This window comes from Astyanax mexicanus, chromosome 2, assembly GCF_023375975.1.
Source record: "Astyanax mexicanus isolate ESR-SI-001 chromosome 2, AstMex3_surface, whole genome shotgun sequence".
Taxonomy (NCBI): domain Eukaryota; kingdom Metazoa; phylum Chordata; class Actinopteri; order Characiformes; family Acestrorhamphidae; genus Astyanax; species Astyanax mexicanus.
The window spans coordinates 47,644,704-47,666,569 of record NC_064409.1 but is presented as its reverse complement, the minus strand read 5'-3'; the positions used below and the strand labels follow the sequence as shown (position 1 = coordinate 47,666,569).

At 38.4% G+C, this 21,866-nt stretch overlaps 2 protein-coding genes across 6 annotated transcripts; both read right to left on the bottom strand.

Annotated features, from left to right (window-relative positions):
* Positions 1-1,096: 1,096 nt before the first annotated feature.
* On the bottom strand, positions 1,097-21,866 carry deaf1 (DEAF1 transcription factor). Of its 4 annotated transcripts, none has more exons than XM_007235133.4 (13): positions 21,052-21,865; positions 20,084-20,181; positions 19,503-19,632; positions 19,222-19,368; positions 18,823-18,962; positions 18,098-18,163; positions 17,770-17,808; positions 17,553-17,676; positions 17,191-17,319; positions 8,370-8,632; positions 6,557-6,622; positions 3,993-4,082; positions 1,097-2,532 (listed from the first exon to the last, which is right to left on the bottom strand). In XM_007235133.4, the coding sequence occupies exons 1-13, from the start codon at positions 21,233-21,235 to the stop codon at positions 2,428-2,430; spliced, it is 1,581 nt and encodes a 526-aa protein (XP_007235195.3). In that variant the 5' UTR covers positions 21,236-21,865; the 3' UTR covers positions 1,097-2,427. The 4 variants fall into 4 exon arrangements, with proteins under 4 accessions (XP_007235195.3, XP_049330365.1, XP_049330364.1 ...); XM_049474408.1 differs by lacking the exon at positions 21,052-21,865 and adding an exon at positions 21,018-21,036 and having other exon boundaries at positions 19,812-20,181; XM_049474407.1 differs by lacking the exon at positions 21,052-21,865 and adding an exon at positions 19,812-19,869.
* Positions 2,540-3,986, bottom strand: LOC125799001 (MAGE-like protein 2). Of its 2 annotated transcripts, none has more exons than XM_049474410.1 (2): positions 3,496-3,986; positions 2,540-3,321 (listed from the first exon to the last, which is right to left on the bottom strand). In XM_049474410.1, the coding sequence occupies exons 1-2, from the start codon at positions 3,890-3,892 to the stop codon at positions 3,296-3,298; spliced, it is 423 nt and encodes a 140-aa protein (XP_049330367.1). In that variant the 5' UTR covers positions 3,893-3,986; the 3' UTR covers positions 2,540-3,295. The 2 variants fall into 2 exon arrangements, with proteins under 2 accessions (XP_049330367.1, XP_049330366.1); XM_049474409.1 differs by having other exon boundaries at positions 2,540-3,836; positions 3,873-3,986.

The window sequence follows — 21,866 nt, the reverse complement described above, 5'->3', positions numbered from 1 at the left end:
AAAAAAAAAAAAAAGTTAAAACAATGCTAATTTGGATTAATTGCTAGACTGTGGTGCCTGAGACAATTGCTATGCAGACACCTGAAGGACAGCTTGGGCACATTTGGGTACAAAACACAGAAACCAGAGCATAACACGACCTTTGGTAAGGTGTAAACAATTTTTTTCCTACGCACAATAAACCATTCCATTAAAACAGCATTATGTGAAAATTTGTCTTTTTTTTGCTAACAATTGAACTCAAACCCTGACCCCTTAAGACTCAAATTTCACATACTGAGATATATACAACCATCACTGAATAAAGTAAATGGAGCAGGTATATAACTGGATTTTACACTAAAGCCCTATCCGGACGGGATTAGTTTCTAAGGGGTCCTGGGGTAATTTTTTCTTTTATAGGTTCCTCTGTGATTTTATTCCCGTCCGAAAAGTTTTTTTCTCAGACGTCCTCTGAGAGAATAACAGGCTAAATTATCTACTGTTTTTCAGTGAACTTTTGGTAATTTTAGTCCTGTCTGGACACACATCTCTGAGTTTCATCACCTTAAGTTTATTAAATAACTATTTGTCCACTGCTACGCACTGTAATTACTCTTTGATGGTGTTTCCACGGAAATCCACAAAAACACAACAGCGAGTGCAAATGAAGGAGCTACTGAACACGATGTCACGTGACAGAGAAAGTAAAAAAAATACCTCACTGGTCCTCTTGTTTTTTAATTGCAGTCCGGATGCAATTAGGAGTTTTATCACTGAGTAGAAGTGTGAAATATTTCTCACAGATGTCCTCCTGAGAAACTAATTTTATAGAGACAGGGCTTAATATGACTCAGATTACGCAGAATTGTAGTATTCTAGTGAGAGTTATACTGCCACTTCACCAAAGTTACAGTTACAGAGCAGTTTCTGTCATTCTAAGCCTGAGTGGAACTGATGATATTCTCCTCTTTAAGTTTAGTGAAGCATCAACATGATTTTCAAGCAGGCATTGTATTAACCACACTTCGATTTTGGTAGAGGATATTTCTGATATGTCTGTTTATATGACTTTAATACAGTTTCATAAAACTAATGAAAGAAAACAGATCTTAAATTGTTTATCCAACTCTTTTACTTTTTAATACATTCCATGAATTCCCAATTTTGGGACAACAAAACTAACAAGAGGTCTCCAATTACTGAAGAATGTGTGTAGATTTAAAAAGATAAATAGGAATAAATTCATGAATAAAATCATTAAGTCATTAACACTATTGTTTATACTAACTAGTTAAACAATGATGCATAAATTACACACTAAAGTAATAAACAGAGAAAAACAAACTGAAAACAACAGAAATTCAAAAATATACACACATTATTTACATTTCCTTGTTTTATTCTTCTAGGGTCTAGATTCGGGACCACCCGATATCCTCACTGCAATATCTTATCTTCAGGAGGTTAGATCTGCTGGTATGTAAATTCATGCATAAAATTTTAATTTGGCTTGATCAAATATGGTCGGCCACTGTTGCTCTGAACTTGAAAAGCTGCGTAACAACTTGCTCTTTGTATTTTATTATGTAATGTTATATTCTTTTACACTGACATGCCAAAAGTCATGGGACAGCATTATGTAAACTGAAGTGTTTCCTCAGGGAATGGTGAGTAAGGTTTCACACTGGCCAGTGCATTTGTGAGAGCGCACATGAATTATTGGAGTTTTTGAGCAAGGCCTGATACAGGGTGTCAGATGGATGGGACATTTCATTTTATTTCCTTCATTCACAGTGTACATAACAAGAAAACATTACCATCCACAGTGGACTGCACAGTGGGTGGTAATGATCATAACCAGCAGTATCTGACTAGAATTGTCTGTGCAAAAAAAGGCATTAGTCTGACAGAAATTACATCCTCATTTAATGCAGTCTCAACACTCATATGCCTCAACATCGTCCTTTAGTTTTGATTGGATGTGGCAAAAATCATGGGACACAATACTAGTTCCTCTGAAATGATTTTTGGCATGTCAGTGTATTCATTCAAAAATGTTTATCACATTTACACATATAATATAATACATGAGTTCCTTAAGACTGATAAGAAGGGACACTGCAAAAAAAAAAAAAAAAAACTGCCACTTCTGACCTATACAAAATCAACTGGCCTGCCAGCTGCAGTAATGTCCCATTTAGAATCAATGGTCGAATGACATAAATAAAAAAATATATATTGTTTGAAAATTCTTTTAGCTTTGCAGATCCAGTTTTAATTTTATATAGTTTTATGTACGCATCGTCTTTTGTCATTTTCATTTTTGGTAGCTTAAAAGGTAAATTTCAGTGCTTTCAGACAACAAAGAGCACTATCCCTCTCATCGAAACTGACCATGTCCATAATGCAGAATTGATATATTATGTAGGTAAACTTTAGCTTACATTAAGTCTTGACTTTTTCTACCTCTACACTGGCTATATGAGCCTCGTCATGTATTCCCATAGCAACAGTGGGCTGAGAGCAGCTGTGCTGGTGATCCGTCCAGTCCTGCAAATAAGACATTACAGAAAATTAACCCAAAAAAATGTATCAAACAGAATTATAGATGCATAGAACATACACAGAACAAAGTGAAACACTGGTTTTATAGGAAAAGTGTCTAGAAGCTAGAGCTATGAATTTTTGACACAAATGTTTTTACTAATGACAAATAACGTAAAGTTCTATATGTGCCATATACTGCAACATTATGTAACATTATGTAATGTCTTAGATTTAGTATAATCAGCTAGAAAACTGTACCAAGGGCACTTTTAATAAGGCCATGACACAGACACAAGTACTTTATGACAACTGACAAAAACATACATAGACATTTTATAAATATTCCAAAAGGCATTAACTCTCATAAATGTTACTTTGATGTCTACTGACAAATCTTTGGTGACATTAGGTTTTCATGACAATTCTAGGGTTAACATGAGAAAATATGTTATGACAAATGACTTTGTAGCTCTTTATTTTCTAATTTGAATGTTTTTCAGTGTAAAATTTTTAAGCAAGAGCAAAGTTTTAGGCAGTGTAAATAAATACATCAGTAGCCGAGCTGGTGCCTGGGCAGAAGCCTTTGAATGGAGTTTAAGCCTTTGTCTGGGCAGAAGCCACTAAATGGGCAGAAACCTGAGGCTGGGCAGAAGCCTGTGAGTGGGCAAAAGCCTGTGGCAGGGCCTTTGAATGGGCAGAAGGCTGTGCATGGGCAGAAGCCTGTGAATAGGCAGAAGCCTGTGGCAGGTCAGAAGCATGTGCATAGTCAGAAGCATGTAAACGGGCAGAAACCTGCGAATGGGCAAAAGCCTGTGAACAGGCAGAAGCTGGGAGATAGGCAGAGGCCTGTGAATGGTCAAAAGCCTGTGAAAGGGCAGAAGCCTGGGGCTGGGCCTTTGAATGGGCAGAAGGCTGTGCATGGGCAGAAGCCTGTGAATAGGCAGAAGCCTGTAAACGGGCAGAAACCTGCGAATGGGCAAAAGCCTGTGAATGGGCAGAAGTCTGTGGCAGGGCAGAAGCCTGTGGCAGGGCAGACCCCTTTGAATGGGCAGAAGCCTGGAGATGGACAGATCCTGGAGATGGGCAGAAGCCTGGAGATGGGCAGAAGCCTGGAGATGGGCAGAAGCCTGTGAATAGGCAGAAGCCTGAGAATGGGCAGAAGCCTGCGAATGGGCAGAAGCCTGGGAATGGGCAGAAGATTGGGAATGGGCAGAAGATTGGGAATGGGCAGAAGCCTGGGAATGGGCAGAAGCCTGGAGATGGGCAGAAGCCTGGAGATGGACAGAAGCCTGGAGATGGACAGAAGCCTGGAGATGGACAGAAGCCTGGAGATGGGCAGAAACCTGAAGCTGGGTAGAAGCATCTTGCTGGCCAGAAACCTGAGGCTTGGGCTGGGCAGAAACCTATGAATGTAAAAGTGTAAAAGTGTAATTATAGCCTTTGACACTATAATTGTGACTTACCTTTTTTTGGCAAAAGCTTGAACAATAGTGGACTTTATGGCAGCCTGTACATTCATTTGAAGCCTCACGTCCACAGTTTACACAGGTATGCTGTAAAGGACAAAAAGTAACACTTTTATTTACCAGATTTTAGACACAATACAGCAAAAAATGATTCCATGCTCAACTCAAGTTCAAATTTCACCTTTGCTCTAACATACTGCCTTGCATGTTTAACAGACTTTAACCTGCATTTTCACTGTTTCAGTTTTTCTTTTTAGCTCTTCCTTTATTTTTCCTCCCTACTTTCATTACCTGATAACAGAGTTTAAAGGAAATGTGATTAAGATGATTTATCACTACAATATATCTGAACTAAAGAAGAATACCTCAGACACTGAACATCTCTTGGCTGATCGGCTGCATGTGGTGTTAGCGATGAATAATTTTAATTAGATTTCTGCCGAACTGATATTACAATCTACACACTCAGGTCTTGCTTAGTGGAAAGAACTTAACACTAAGGTCTGAGATGACTATGCCTTTGAGAAAACGGTTGAGTATTAAAAAAAACAGCAAATCAGTTCTGGAGAGTAAAATTAGTACGCCCAATATGTCGTTCATATTTTGCATTTTGTAAAGAAAATCAGTTTAAATGAAGTTTCAAGATTAAACAGGTGAAGGCTAAAGTATTGCCTAGATCAAGTACAATGCCAAGCATTACAGTATCACAATATATTGTGATAAATTTAACCGTAAGCCTTGTATCATGATCATTATTGTATCATTCTTGTCAATACATAGCCCTAATAATTAGTAATGTAAAAGCACTATTATTGTGCTACAATAAAAGTATTACAATTAAAATAAATAATAAAAAACACAGTTAAAACATGTTTTTCATTTAAATACATCATATGTAGGACATATAGAATGACTGGGCTGAAATAGTTCAGATTTCTGCTTGTTTGGATGTGGTATTCATTCTGATTTAGACACTCTGGTCTCTGTGACCTCACACTTCCTCTGTATTTCTCTCTCTACCTCACGCCGCTTTCAGTGCAGAGTGCAGTCCCAGAGGTCAAGCACAAACAGACACGCACACATTCGCTCCATGTGGGTAGGCAGTGCTTGAGGTCACACAACTGCTATTGCTGATAGTGCCACATCACGCCTCACTGAACAACTCCCATAATGCTTTTCTGAGAGCCTCCCAGCTACACCTGTACACAGAGCAGCAGTGTAAGAAGACAAGTTAGGTGTCTACACTGCCACTGCTCTAAATGATTTAGCAGCCACAGCTACAACCTGACTCATTTTATATGTGTCAGGCAGGAATGCTTTGTTCAGGTGAAAAGTCAGAGCTAGAGAAAGTGAAAGAGATTGTTTTTGAACTTTACTGTTCTTTACACTGGCTTCCTGTAGCCACATGCATCAAATTTGCAACACAGAATCCAAACCATGCATCAGTCCCTCCCTTATGGCAATTGTCAAAACCTAATCCGTACCCAAAGCCTTAAAGCCCTTAAAAGTACAGCTCAGCTTGACCCACCATTTCTCAGGACATGTGGAAGACAAACTTCCAGACTTTTCTCTCTCCTGAAAATAAAGTAGAGGAATAAACTTTCTCGGGGGGGGGGGGGGGGGACTCTTCACTGTCTCTTGACTGAGAACAAATCATTCGTCAGAAGATCTTGGTGCTAATCTTATATTTATTAAAGACTTCTGACAGCACTTTTGTCTTCCTGTGACTTTTTGACATTCATACACAATGTAGTATATCATGTCTGTCACTTAAAACCCTTGTATCTCCAAAATAGCAACTTTACAGAAAAATGAAAATACTGAGCTCTTGTGTAACACATTTCTTGTACTACTGGTATCAGAAATGTCTGTTGTATTTAACAGTATCTAAGCTGTCATTAAAACTCTATTTCCATAAGCCAGAAAAATTATACAGTTATCCTTTCTTCTCCAGAAGTCTCTCTGGATTTGAGAGTCCGCTTAATGCCATAAATAAAATAATATATAATATAAAATAAATAAAACTAAACTAAGTAAACATGAATTGTGGGAGTAACACAGCTGAATAGTTTTACAGCTCCAGATACATCAGGATGAGAGTTCAGTTCGGAGTGTCACATCTGCCCTTTTTAGGACAGTTAAATCAGACTGTGGTTTCACTCTTGGTGCAATTCATTTGGAAAGGAGTGAATGCCGTTATCCCACTCTGATCTAGACCAAAATCCATACTCGGCCCAGTCCCAAATTCTGAAGCAATTAGTGGTGAGAATGGGATATAACCGCGACCTAACATCTCTGCTGTCTCTGTGGTTGCACAAATGTATTTGCAAAAAAAACATTTACTAGTCCAGATCACAGATTTGTATTTGTTGTATTTACTTTCTTGCTGCCCTTTCAGACAGGTCTCACCAAAAAGCAGAGCAAAGCAGCATGTTCTCACATACTATAGATTTAATATAAAGTTTCTGGACTTTATCTGTCTCTCAAAAACTGAGTGAGAAAAAAAGAGACAGACAGACATGAGAGTACAGAGAAAAAGTGAGAGAGAGAAGCCCACTTGCCTTGATGATAATTTCAGTAATCTTCCCTTCTGGGTCATCAGTGAGTGAAAGCTGGCTGGGAAAAGACTGAAGTAGAAAACCTACAATTACCACACTTAATTCATAATAATAATGATACAGCAACTACAAGACTGTACTGAGATGAAGTTCCATTGTTAATGGACTTTCATTCTAAGTCATACAACTTTCTAAATCTCTGACAATGGCTGACCAGTGCTGCTTTCCCTTAAACGCTAAGCTTTTCCCATGTTGCACTATCAACTGCACATTAACTGTTTGAGATGTCACATTTCCAACCAGTTGACTGTGAAAAGCAGTCTGTTTATTAGTGCACTCACTGCAGCAGTATCGATCACATGGGTGACTTCCACAGTGCTGTGGAGCAAATAATTGCTTTCACAAATGACAGTGGTTTCTTTAGAGGGTATGGTTTAATGCAGAACACAAGTCTGCCAACGGGGAAGAACCTCATCACTAACAATAGACAGCTAATTTGTCTCTGCTGTGTGGGCAGGAGGTGTAACCTCTCTGGAGCTATATTTGAGCTGCTTTGTATGGAGGGAACATGTGACTTTTATGTGGGAGTTATAATACTTATGTTAAGATGGGTTTTATATTTCAAAGAACCACAAGAACTAGTTACACAACTATCAACTTATTTTCTTATTGCTGTATTATATGTCTTATCTGTTATCTACTATTTTAATATTTTAATATTTTCACAGCTTTAATGTAGTCATCTAGCACCACACTACATTTAGGATACCCCAGCACCTTTATGTCAACTGTCTTGTATGACTTTTCTACTGCCACTTCTCTTCAGGGATCAAATTGATACTGTTTTTGCCAAAAAGAATCATTACACTTTTTAAAATAATCTAAAAATGGTCCATCTGTGTTTTTATTAACTGCGTTTCTAACCTTTATAATAGCAACCCAGATGTGTAATGCTGTCTAAATACTGCAGTAGAGAGTGCAGCAACAATCTCTGCCAACACTGCTTTTATACAGACAAAGGTCTTGTAAGCAATCAGCAAAAATTAGTTTGTACATCTAAATTGGTTGCAACAATTTGCTACAGACCAGCTGTACACTGTTGTACACTGGAAACCCATTTCTGCATAATATTCAATATTATCCTTTATCCTATGCCACAAAGCTACAGAGATTAGATATTAGATATAAATGAAAGAAAAGGTGATCTAAAGTTGGCTAAATTTATGTTGTGTGGGTTAAAGTATTAATGCAAAAGGTAATACAGTGCAAATGTATACAGTGGCATAAATGTGCCAAACTCAGTTTGTGACCAAATTCAAGATCTGTTCTTGAAAATGGTTGTTAACTGAGGTGTTAAAAGAAGACAATTGTTGAGGAAAATATGATGAAGTTGAGACTTTTTTGCTAGGATAATAAAGTTGTTTTAACTAAAACAAGTTACAGTATGAAGCCTGTGCACCATTGCAGTAGCTTGATGATATCGTAACTACACATCATTTTACAGTTACACAATTTAACTACATTTCCATGTGCCACAGTATCATATAATAAATATGACATGCACAAAATCGCTAATATAAACCACATATTATACCTTTTCAAGGACATTTAAGTATCCTGGGAATGTCAGAGAAACTAAACTCTTTTGCTGTTTTAGACCCTTTTTTACAATTACAGGTTATTAACTGTGATTTAAACTGCTTAAATGACAATAAACAATGAGAATATGAGGGTGTTTAAAACTAGAGACTAGGTTAGCTTCCACATGCAGCAACACCAACAACATGAGCACCAAGACACAAAAACAAAGACGCACCACATTAACATCCTTCCTGCTGCAGCTTTTCTCCAGGCCGCTGCTCGTCTGCTGGTTGGCCTGGCTGGCTTGTTTGGCCTGGGCGATGAGGGATTTGAGCTGCTGCACGGTGCTGAGCAGTGTGTTTGCCGTCTCCTCCAGGTAGAGCCAGGTGCGCTGCTCACTGGTCTCCAGGCCGTTGACCACTCCTGCTGCAGCGGGAGCTTTAGCCTGCACCATGGTCTGCTGAGGGATCACTGCCAGAGCGGGCAGCGTGGTCAACACTGTGAAAAGAGCCAAAAATGTGAGAGAAGCCAAGAACTGGAGACAGACCAAATACAAAAGACCACATAAATACAGTCTCTGAACTTCAGTAAAACAATTTCTTGCTTTTGTGCACAATTATCTCTCCAGATTCGCTGCTGCCAGCTCTCTCCAGTTGTCAGGACAAACCACTGAATGATGAGAAGAACTTAAATTATCCCCAAACAGAAATTTTACTGTTCCTGAGCAGCAATGTGTCCGGACAAAAGTACACAGAAATGAACTGGGTTTCGTCCAGACTCCATGTCTGTAGAGATTAGTCTTTTCCCTCTTCTAAAGCAAAATTCACACCAGCTGTAACATAGTAATGTCACATAAGCACAGCAGCAATAAAGCTCAAGCAACTGTGTGCCCAATTTACAATGACTCTGACTCAGCTCTGTTATGTAAACAGCTTACAGTTTAACATTTTTTAAAACATTAAAAAGAGCACTGTCAAAGTTAACACATTAATTTAAATTAATCATTTCACAAAGTTGACTCTTTTACAAAATCAGATGATTTATTAGCTGTCTAATTTACAGCTTGGCAACTGGCAAAGGTATATTACTTTTTAGTTATTCTAAAATATAGACCACATTTCATAACAGGTGCATCTCAGGTTTACAGCCAATGAAAAAATATTATATAAAACCAATTGGTACTTTTGGCAGTGTGGGCACAGTGTGTCAAGTCCTGCTGGAAAATGAAATCCACACCTTCATAAAGGTTGTCAGGAGAGGGAATCATAAAGTGCTGTAAAATTCTGATTTTGCACTTGATATAACATTTGTGTGTGTGTGTGTGTGTGTGTGTGTGTATGTGTGTATGTGTGTGCAAGCAAATGCATGCGTTTTATTGTAAAAGCAAAAAATTGTAAATTGACTACTCAATTCTGTACTTGAGTCAGCAGACAAAATTGGTCAGCCTTGCACCATCCTCCTCCTTTTCCAGAGAGCAGCTAATTTTACTGTTTTGTATTTCGAGGCACAAATGACTGTGCCATTATTACCATTCAAATTCAGATCCCTAAAGAACCCATGCAATCCTCTCAGCCAGTTGCACTTTTCGAGAGCAACAATTTTATTCTAAAACTGCAGGCTGAGCTGTAGTTAGTCACTGCAGGCCTGTCAGTCAGATACGACCTTGGTGAACAGATGCGCTGTCCTAAATGGCTCCCTCTTTAACCCTGGCCCACATTTGAGCTATCCCAGTTTGGTAAAAGAGGACAAAAAAAAGACAAAATGTGGGCTAGACAGGACCTCACACATTCACACTGCCCTTACCAGAAGCGCTGGACAGAGGGACAAATTGGAGTTGTGTGATTGGGCTGAAGAATAGCTGTGTGTGTGTGTGAGTGTGTGAAAGCGAGAGAGAAAGAGAAGATAAGAAGGTGAATGAAAACCTCTCCCATACAAGAGTTTGTCCCAGCTTTTCCAACTGATTAATGAGAAGCGATGCAGAAAACTTTTTCTCAGTGCATTTTGATCTGAGTCTCCATACCGGTGTTTACAGTCTTCTCTAATAACTGCTGGAGCACCACGTCCCACGTGAATACAGACTTGTAATTAATGTGCATTACGGCCTATTTTTCTCACAGGCAAATTATCCAGGAGATTTATAGTATCATCATGAGCTCCTCTGTCAACCAAGGCTCTCCTAACTTTCTGACCTTTTAGGAATAGGGCCGCCCACTTAACTCACTAGGATGTAACTGCCACACTACACATCTTGCAGTACACCATTCACAAATTGTCCCAGGATTTTTTCTGATAAATGATTTTGTGTTTTTTTTTTTATTATTTTATGCCACTAAAATAATGATAATTTAACATACTAGCACAATGATGGTAATGGGATATGGGATCTCCTCATAAACTCCTGGTTTTGGCGTCACTATTAGAATAATTGTTATATAGAATATTTTTTTATATATAACCCTCACAAGAAGCTTTATATAGGGATCCTGTGTATGCTTAAAGCACTTCATTCTAATAACAGTTATAAACACTAGTAAAAAACTATTTAGTAAGTTTTGAATAGTGCAGCAGTTTTGACAACAGCAATGCCATATATGGGTAGAGCAATGCATTATCACTTCCTGCTACTACAAAATGGTTTAGTAAATCCAAACATACTACTAATACTAATACTAATACAACTAATCTGCTAACCCTGCACTATTGATATTAGTATAAATCATTTAACAAATCATATTAGTGTATAGTATGTTATTGTCTCCAATCAGACACAAATTTTCCACTCTCCCAAGTGAGACTTAATCAAGAAATCAATGTACAGCACTGAGTAACACTACAGCAGGACTGCTAACACAGGATCAGTAAGGGTCAGATACAATTGTGTCTACATTGTTCATCAAACTAACTGAAAAATCCTTTGTCAAGCATGGCTGATGTCTGCAGGTTTCTCTGTAAACAATGTCATACATGAAAAGATATCAGACTTCAGAGGTACTGCCTGCATTTTAGACAGCAAGAGTCTAGATTTGCGGACAGACACATTCTCGTGTGAAAGCGGCTGAAAACAATGCAGCCTCATCAATAAAGGTCAGAGCAGAGACAGACGACAGCGCTCAAGGGGGGGATAGAGAGAGGTATGTGTCATCGGCAAAAAAAAAAAAAGAAAAGCAATTGCTCGAACTCTACAGCAGTCTGCCCTCGGCTCATCTGTTTAATGGACCGATACACATGAATACCCAAACATGTCACGACTTCCAAAAGTATCAGGACAGCACAGTCAAAAATTTTACTTTTGTTGAAGAAAAAAAAAAAAAGTGACAGGTCATTTCCATGAATTCTAGCTCATAAAAGCTACAGCTGTGAATTCAGTCTCTACTTTGAGGAAGAGGAGTATATTTTAAATGCAATACATTGTAGAAAATCTGTCCTTAGCTGCCCTTAGGTGTCTTTCTCTGATGCACAAGTAATTGCTGCCCATCAACTGCTCTCCATCCAGCCAAATGATTTTTTCGGTGAAAGTTTTAAAGCTTCAAAAAGTTAGACAGTGTAGTTTTTTTTGCTCATTTGTAGCAAAAGAAGTTTGTTAATAAAATATTTGTAAACTTGTTTTCCACAATGGCTGTCCTAAGTGAATAGGAAGTATACTTAAGAGCATTAAAAGTACCGGTATGTTCAAATTAGGTTAAGAATCCCAAAAGTACATTTTCAATTTAATATACTTTATGAAAATACACATTAAATATACTTTCTTAGTATTTCCATAAAATGTATTTTTAAGCAATATGCTTTCAATTATATGTTGTGTTGAGAGAAATTATATGTAGTGGCTTTAAATACTGCTTAAAGTGCACTTTTAACATATTTTTCCTAGTTGCAATAAGGTGTACACAATATGTGCATCAATACGCAAAAGTAGTAAATTCAAGTGTATTTAAAAAAAATAAATAAATAAAAAAAGACTTAAATCTAGTTCGCAAAAGTTGTTTGAAAAAAACAATCAAAAGCACAATTTAATGATTTTATGTTGTGTTTAAATATAGCTTAATTACAACTGAAATATACTTTAGTTGCCATAAGTTGTTCCAAAATAGTACATTTAGTATGGATTTACGTACAAATTTTAATTTTAAGAAGTATGTATTTTTCCATGTTAAGTGTACTTTAAAAATATATACTTTATACACTTTGCTTTTACAAGGGGAGTCACAAATCATAACACAATTACACTTAGTAGCACACCATTATAACAGTTAATTTCTTAGTGTATTAAATAAAGTGAGGTGAGCTTTGTATACAAGTAAGTCCAGAGATATTTGCTTTTTACCAAGAGCAACAGCCCACATCTATATACTCTGGTCTTCCCTCTAGTGGAAGCCTCCAGTATCACATGTAGGACACAGGTAGGTATGTGAACAGTTACATTCAGGACGCAGCCGACTGTGTACACAAACATTTGGTGTTTTTATTCATTAGTACCCAATTTTTATGTATATATTTTAGTTCCCATCCAAATTCTCACAAAACGCTACCAGAGCTAAGAGGAAGAAAGCCAGCATGTATTTTCATCAAGACACTGAGCCATTTCTTTTTTTTTTTTTCAAACTGTCACCAGATGGACTATTGAACACTCCTGGAAGGAGAATGTCAGTAATGCCAGTAATGTTACATTAGTTAAAAACTCGGACTGGGTTGTATTGCAAAAAGGTGAGTGAGGGCCATCATAGCCACCCAGACAGAACAAACACTTGCTGTGTCAACTAACTGTAACATATTTTGTGCCCTATTTTAGCGATCCATACAAAAGTTGTCAACTGTGCCGCTTGATTTAGGGCACCAGTGTGTCTTTGTTTTCATGGGGATGCAAAAAATACACCTTGTGCAGCTGAAAACACGTAAAACATACCAAAAAAGGCATGTACTAATTCTCTATAATTCTCTTATCATGGATGTGTTTTGGGCATAATGTAAAATAAACTAATAAGTGTGTCAAATGCCATTTCCTTTAGCGCTCTAACTTTGTCGGATTGCTATTTTAATGGCACAGTGCTTCTATGCTTCCTAGCAGAGGAAACTGACACGCACATTCACGTTCATTTACAGGAACTGTCCATCAACGGAACTGCTGTGGAGAGGGTGAGCAGCACCAAGCAGCACCAAGTTCCTGGGTGTGCACGTCACAGAGGACCTCTCCTGGAGCACCAACTCAGCATCACTGGCCAGGAAGGCAAACCAGCGTCTCTACTTTCTCCGCAAGCTGAGAAGAGCTGGAGCCCCCACCCCCATCATGACCACTTTCTACAGAGGGGCCATCGAGAGCATAATGACCAGCTGTTTCACCGTGTGGTACGGGGCCTGCACAGCATCCTGCCGCAGGACCCTCCAGCGCATCGTGAGAGCAGCTGAGAAGATCGTTGGCACCTCTCTCCCCTCCCTTCAGGACCTGTACAGCTCCCGCCTCACGCGGAAAGCCCTCCGTCTGGCAGGAGATCCCTCCCACCCACTACACAGCTTCTTCAGCCTGCTGCCATCAGGGAGAAGACTGCGGAGTCTCGGGTCTAGGACCAGCAGACTGCGAGACAGCCCCATCCATCAGGCTGTGAGGATGCTGAACTCTCTTCCTGCTCTACCCCCCATCCCAATCCTGCCCACAGCACACACACTCTCATCATCCTGACCCCACATCCTCCCACCAACACAGTACTGAAACTCTGCACTAGAACACACACAGTACTGTAACTTTTGTAAAAGGACCTGCACTACACACCCAATACCTGCACTACTGTTACACTGCACTGTCATACACACTTTAATTCCCCAAGAACTGGGAACTTTAAGAACTTTACCAGCCTTAGGCTAGATAAAACATTGCACTACTGTTATACGGGTTCTATTTATATTGTCACTTGATCTTAATCACCATTAATATTGCACTATTATCTTCTGTCTCACAAATGTCTATTGTGTTTTTGTTGTATTGTACATATAGTGTCTCCCACTCATTTAGATTTAGATTATATATTTATTTCTTTTTATTTCTATTTATATATCTATTTCACCCCCACCACTACTGCACCTTGTTCTGTCTCATGTATGTCTGTGTCCCTGCTGCTGTATTGTACACATAGTGTCTCCCCCTTTTTCTTTATTTTTCTTTATTATCCATTATCTGTACTTGCTGTAAAATTGGGAAGGAGAGTAACGTAATTTCAATTCTATGTATGTCCTGTACATATGCAGTATTGACAATAAAACTACTTGACTTGACTTGACTTGATTATTATTTTATATTGCTTTCTGTTTAATGTTGATGCAAAAGTTGGGTTTGTGCACCGCTGTGTGTATGTGTGTGTGCAACAACTGAGTCTGTATGCACGTTAAACACGTGCAGCACCTGTGTTGCCAAGATAGCAATGAACGTCTGATGGTTGTCAGGGTTCAAATCATTCAGCGTGACACCTTCCTTTGCGAAGATAGCAATACAGCAGAAAATCAGCTGAGCACACTTCATTTCCACACCAAAATGCTCATTGACATACATACAGCTCTGAAAAAAATGAGAAACCACTTCAGTGTCTCTGATTTTACTATTTATATGTATATGTTGAGTAAAATGAACATTGTTGTTTTATTCTATAAACTACAGACAACATTTCTCCCAAATTCCAAATAAAAATATTGTCATTTAGAGCATTTATTTGCAGAAAATGAGAAATGACTGAAATAACAAAAAGATGCAGAGCTTTCAGACAATTAAATAATGCAAAAAAAGAAAACAAGTTCAGAAATATTTGGTGGAATAACCCTGATTTTTAATCACAGTTGTCAGGCATCTTGGCATGTTCTCCTCCACCAGTCTTACACACTGCTTTTGGATAACTTTATGCCACTCCTGGTGCAAACATTCAAGCAGTTCAGCTTGCTTTGTTGGCTTGTGATCATCAATCTTTCTTTTGAATATATTTTAGAGGTTTTCAATTTGGTAAAATTTGGTAAACTCAGCATTTTAAGTGGTCTCTTTTTTTCCACAGCTGTATATTCATAAGCGTCTATGCTATTTAAACAACGCAGGTGCAAGGTAACATAGCGCTTTATTTGTAAAATTAGAAAAAAATGGGAAATGACAACTTTTTACATTAGTAAACAACAATTTATAGGCCCAACAGTCTTCTGCAGGTCATTATGTAAGACAATTTGTTGAAAGTAAGTTTGTTGAAAGTAAGCTGCTCTTTCCATTAATTGAGCAGTTTTACTCTTTTAAATGCAGAGTGAAAGGCATGACTGAGTTTGGCAGTGGGAGTAAGATGAGAGAGGCTAGGGCCAAGGCTCAGGTTCCTGTCTGAGAAAGCAGGAGGGGGCTTCACAGCTCATTAGCCTCCCAGCACTCCAGCTTAAAAAAGGAATACTACAGTCAGCACTGATGAGGCACCTGTCTGAAGAGCCACTGTCTTTCACCAGTCAAGTCTGCAGCCACTCTGAACTTTGTGACCAGGAGGTAGACACAGGTGTGCGTGTGTGTGTGTGTGTGTGTGTGTTAGCTGGGGAGTTTTCTATTTTGGGACTAACAAGTCCTCCGAAAAAAAAAGCACTTACTAAAATGGTACTTCTTTCACTTCTTTCATAATATTTGATATAATTGGTTGCAGATGACATACAGAATAACTACAGATATATTTGATTTAAAGAACATCTGTCCACAGTTATTTGCCACAAAGGACTGACCTGTACAGCCTGTTATTACGAAGACAGGCTACAAGTTATTCACATTATTGTGCAAACAATCAAGCACTAATTCATTACTCATATTCTTTTGGAAAATCCACCCATTTTCCACCAAAATCCACCCTTTTCTTTGTGTGGCTTTAACAGCTGACTAAGAGATACAAAGGAGACCTGTTATGAACTGAGGACAGGCAAACTGCTGTCAACTACCTAAATGTAACCTGCAATTTGTGCCATCAGGATGTGACTGGCCGCCTTATTTACTCTGCCAGCTGGGGAGAGTCAGCTCCAGCCTTCAAATCAGGACTCTTCCTGCAGAGCCAATATCAACAAATCTCTCTAATGAGCATCAGGCACATGTGTCTGCAGTTCTATGGCCTCTGAGAGGTCTCAGATGGTAAATGGTCCCAGAAACATGAAATTAGCTCTTGGCAGTAAATTAGCTCTTGGCAGACCTAATTTAATGCGAGACACTTTTCATGTAAATATATGCATATCCTTATAGTCACATAAAAAAGTGTATCTCCGAAATGACAAGAAAGAAAAAAAAGGAAATATTTTGCACCAGAAATAATGAAAAAAAGCACTTTCAGTGCACCAAATAATTAATGCCAAACCATTACTAATTTATTGTAGGTCACACTGCAGTGTTTCCTCTAACATTACTTTTAACAACTTTTTTAAGCAGCAGCAGTGGCAGGCCCACACCCCGCCCTGCTCCTCCCCCCAGGCCCCATGATGGCACTGCTAATCAGAGAGTTGCTATATACATGGCAAAAGTCAGGAAAGGAGCCAGCTGGTACACATAGCTTACAAACAGCAAGTTCATTTTTACATTCTACTCAAATAAATTAAACAAAGCATTCAGCATCAGTTTTTACCAATTCACTTACAGTATTTTCTCACAAACTGCAGCTGTACAGAGCTAGGGTAGGAATAATTTTACTGAGCTAACTAAGATTTGTCTTTTTTTTTGTTTACTAAGAAAAACAACTGGAGGCACTACTGAAATACATGTATGTTTGTGCTTTGTTACTTTTGCTGATAGGATATTAAAAAGGTTAGGTGTTAAATACATAAATGGTAAAATAAGTGGCAAATTTAATGAAAACTTTTTTGCTGTTTGTTTTTGGACTTTACAATTAAAAAAGACTCAGCATGTTTTTATTCCAAATCATTTTTGAGCATTTCTATTAGTATAATTATCATACATTTTAAAACAAAAAAGACTAACTCAAGTCAAAACTGGAAAAATATAAACATCATTTTTTTTTTTAAAAGAAGAAAAGATATGGAAGTGTATGTGTTTGTGTGTGCCCGTGCAGGTGAAGGTGACCAACCTGCTGTGCTGTTGAAGACATCTGAAGGGGCGGGGCTCTCTGAAATGATGGCTGTTGTGTCTCCTGTTGCTGTGCGATCAAAAGTTAATGTACCTGAGGTGGTGAGCTCACCTGATGGGGTCACTGTAACTGGAGACAGAGATCCGTGCACTTGTGAGAAATCTTTTGCTTTGGCAACAAAACCTTAATTGTTTAATAAATTGTCTATTAAATCAGGGTAGTATTAAGTGAAAGGTCTTTACATCTAAGAGGGTTAAGTGTTTAAATATTTCAATACATTAAAATGCCTTTATTTAGAGAAGAGGGTGGCTGATGTTGCTGCTGGTTAAAATTAAGTTGTGTTGAAACAGGAACAGACTTACAGGTGGCTCCGGGTGCTAGCGTGATGTTCTTGGGTGGCAGCGACTCCTTTTTCTCTGGAGACACCGAACGCTCATTGTCTTTTTTCCGTCTCTTGTACGGAACAAAGAGACGCACAGGTCCGGTCTGTATGAGAAGAAACAGATCACATCGAATTCAAACAGTATCCACAAAAACATTACCTTATTCATGTTAAAAGAGCCCATCTAGTCCCTTTACCATAGATATGCTTTCGCCTCCAAAGGATCCATCCTTGCTCTATGTGAAGGGTAGACAGAGGGTGTGAAATTGAATAGGAGAGTGAGAGTCAATAAACTACAGACACTACAGATAGATGTGAACCAAAAACACTCATTAGAACTGGTCTGATATCCACACTAATGAAACCTAAACATGCTACCCATTCTCAACTCAATAATGCAGAAATGTTATTTTCCCTGCTGTAACAGTAAGTCATATATCGTGAGATACTATATGATGAACCTACTGGCCAAAACACACTTTAGTCTGAAAAAAAGGAAAAGGAAAAAAAAAGCAGCTTAATTACCATAGTTAGGTCATCGCAGCAAGCTGCACAGGTACAGGAGGCAGCATGTGGGTTGAGGATCCGTTCCTAAAAGAAAAACTTGATTGTATATTACCAATATATTGTACACATGTTGAGTCTGTCTACACAAACATGAATTTTCCATGACTGAATTACTTAATTTCACGTAAAAAAAAGTTATGCACAAAGTCAAATATAAATATAGTCCTTATATACAGCTCTGGAAAAAATAAGAGACCACTTAATGATGAGTTTTTTTCATGATTTCACCAAATTGAAAACCTCTGGAATATAATCATGAGGAAGCTGAATGATCACAAGCCATCAAACCAAGCTGAAGTGCTTGAATTTGTGCACCAGAAGGGGTATAAAGTTATCCAAAAGCAGTGTGCAAGACTGGTGGAGGAGAACATGTCATTAAAACCAGGTTATTCCACCAAATATTGATTTCTTAGCTCTTAAATCTTCAGGAATATGAACTTGTTTTCTTTGCATTATTTGAGGTCTTAAAGCTTTGCATATTTTTGTTATTTTTGCCATTTCTCATTCTGTGCGAATAAATGCACTAAATTACAATATTTGTATTCTGAATTTGGCAGAATGTCTGTAGTTTAAAGAATAAAACAACAATGTTTATTTTACTAAAACATATACCTATAAATAGCACAATGAGGCTCTGGAATTCAGTACAAACACGTGTAATTTCCACATACATCTGACCGTACCTGTATAAGGCACTGAAGAGGTCGTCCTGCATAACGAATGCTCCTCTTCCAGTCCTTACTGCTGGCCCTTCCAGCCAGTCCTTCAAACTCTGTAGGAGTGTACCAGTTGTTGTTGTGTTTGATGCAGTGTCCTTTTCCCCCTATGAGCAAAGCACACATGAACATACATTAAAACACAGTATAAATATAATAAAGAATAGTTAAAGTATTTTAAAAATGCAACGGTAGTATACATTTCAATCCAAGTATTGCTTTGTTTTATAGTTAAACCAAAAGTATTATTATTATTATTATTATTATTATTATTACTATTATCACTATTATTAGAGCTACACAGACTATATGTTCAGTGAAACTACAGTGTATAATGCTTTGCTGACCCCTAGTGGAAACACTGACCTGATCCCAGTCTGTTTTTGTAGAGAATGCCACTGCTGTTCCTGCAGCGCACTGGCAGTTCATTTTCATACACGGATGGATCCCAGTTGTACTTGGACACATCTTTCTCATGGCTTGGAGACAGTGGAGTAGAAGGAGTCTGAGGACCTGGAATAGAGTGAAAACTTTACTTCAAGACTGAAGCATTTTATATAATAAAGGCAACATAAGTACATCCATTTCCTCCATAACGACATCTATGACATGATCTTGGTATTTAAAAAGCAATATTATATACACACCTGGGGTCAAGGGTGAAGGGGTGGCTTTTAGGCCAGTGGCATCCACTATACTGCCATCAGTGTGCACAACAATCAGAGTGGCCTTCTGAGTGCTAAGACTGTCTCCAATCTGCAGAGTCGTGCGACCCGTCTGCAACACCACACCACAGCAGGGAAACATAAACACAACAAAACTTCTTACTTAATTTGTATAAAATCAATGTATTTTATTTGTCAAACGCAGTGATTGAAGTTCTGGTCTTTTAACAACAAAACAGAAACACTCCAGCAGTAAAGCAAATCAGATATGTGTGTTTATCGGCCATCTACCATTATCTGATTCTGTAGAAAGACACTGGGAGAGCAGTGCTCTGTCTGAGCAAACATACTGCATTAAAAATGAGAAAATAAAGCATTTACACATGTAGAGATTGTATTTCACTGTTCATTTGTTTTCACAGGTATCAACAAACACATACCCTGGTTATAAAAAACAACAACGCTGATTTACACCTGAGGAGTTAACATAATCTTCACTCTGAGTCAATTCCTCCAAACTGAAAGTGTTTCACATTTTATCTACAAAAACCTAGAACACTTACGAGCACATGGTCAGGGATGGACGTTGCTGTAGCGACAGATGTTGAGAAAACATTGTCATCTGCAGTCTGGACACCACCGACTGTGACTGTTGTCACTTCTGCAAAAAGAAGAAGGGGTAAATTAATTATTTCAAGAGAAACTATTATAAAGTTTACATTTTTCTTTTGCCTTTTATAATTTCACCAAAAAGAATTACCCAGACATGGAATATACATTTTTAGAGAAATCTCAGTAGGACAGTGCATTGGTTCAGACAATATATTACAATGTACCTGGAAATGTATATGGCCAATAAAAAGTCAGATTGTTATGAGAATTTATGGAAATCAATTCCCTACTTAAAATAAAATAAAAACAAATCTGGCACAATTACATTTCAATATGTATTCATTTGCTTAGTCATTATTTTGAGATATCTCATAACTCTCATAATAATAAATAATTAATTTGAGATATTAACATTATTTTCTTTCTTTCTGCAGTAAAGCATTTAAACTACACAGCTTCTGTAACCCTATCAACTACTATTACCTCAAAATAATGACTCAGTATGTCAAAATAATAGAACACTGTTTCTCAGAAAACAGGAAAGAGTTAAATAACGAGTTTGTATTAAATGTGTCACCGTATTTGTACCAACAGAGAGACATTTTTTTATTCAGCAGGTTCACAACAAACCCAGTTTCACCCTGTTGTCTCCCTCCTAATAAAACCCCGCGGAGGAAGTTGTTATTTAGATATCCAGCGCTGGTGTTCAGTTCTGAACTGATAGTTAACTTTAGGCAGGTGAGGACAGATTCAGCTGGTAACCGCTGAGGTTTTAGTTAGTATTATCTGTTTTGTGGAGGTGAGTTTATCGCGGGGAGCTGTTAGCTGAGCTCGTTAGCTTGTCTGGTCTATGTTTTTAAACACAGGCGGGTTTATTTCCTTTACTTCACTATGAGTCGCTCCGGCTCCAAACACCGACCTGCAAACGCCGTCTCGGCCTCGTCTGGGTTCGGCAGGGACTCGGCTATGTCGATGTTCGCCGCTTCCCCCATTACAGTCATCGTGGGCACTTCGGCCTCCGATTCGGTCTCCGATTCCGCCCCCTCCTTCCCCGCCGCTTCGGCTGAGCCGAGCTGCTGCTTCGCCGCCTCGCTTTCGTCCATCAGCGCTGCTGCCCGACTGGAGCCGAATAAGGCCGAAAGATCCCGGCTGCGGAGCCGCCTCCAACCCGCGGTGAAATACTACACCAGCGGCCTGTACAGGGCTTATTAAACTCATAAACCGACCAGAACCGGTAGAGTCCGCTCTCCTTTCAGCAGGGTCATTTACCAAGACCAGTAAAACACACACACAGGGGGCCGGTGTTCCGTCGAGTTATGCTACCCATCAATATGTGCTTCTTTACGTCACTGCGCATGCGCAAACCAACCGCCAACATTTTTTTTTCTTCATGATAATTCCTTCATTTTTTTTACGGGAGCATTACACAATCTGCTTGAAAGTTAAAGCATAGCAATGCTAAGTTAAAAACAATAATTAACTATAAAACAATAAAAAATACGGCTTTACATTAACATTAACTTTTTAACTTTACCTGATAAAGTGATTTATCCTATCCTCACATATCAGACCTAGGATTCTGCTGGGAGTATTTTCTAATAAGTTGTCGAATATGGTCCCTTTTGTATTTTTACCTTTTTAAAAATTAAATACTACTAGAGCAGCACGGTTTGGCAAGGTAGCACAACTCGACAGAACACGGGCAATGGCCTCCAACTTTCCTAAAGCGGGACC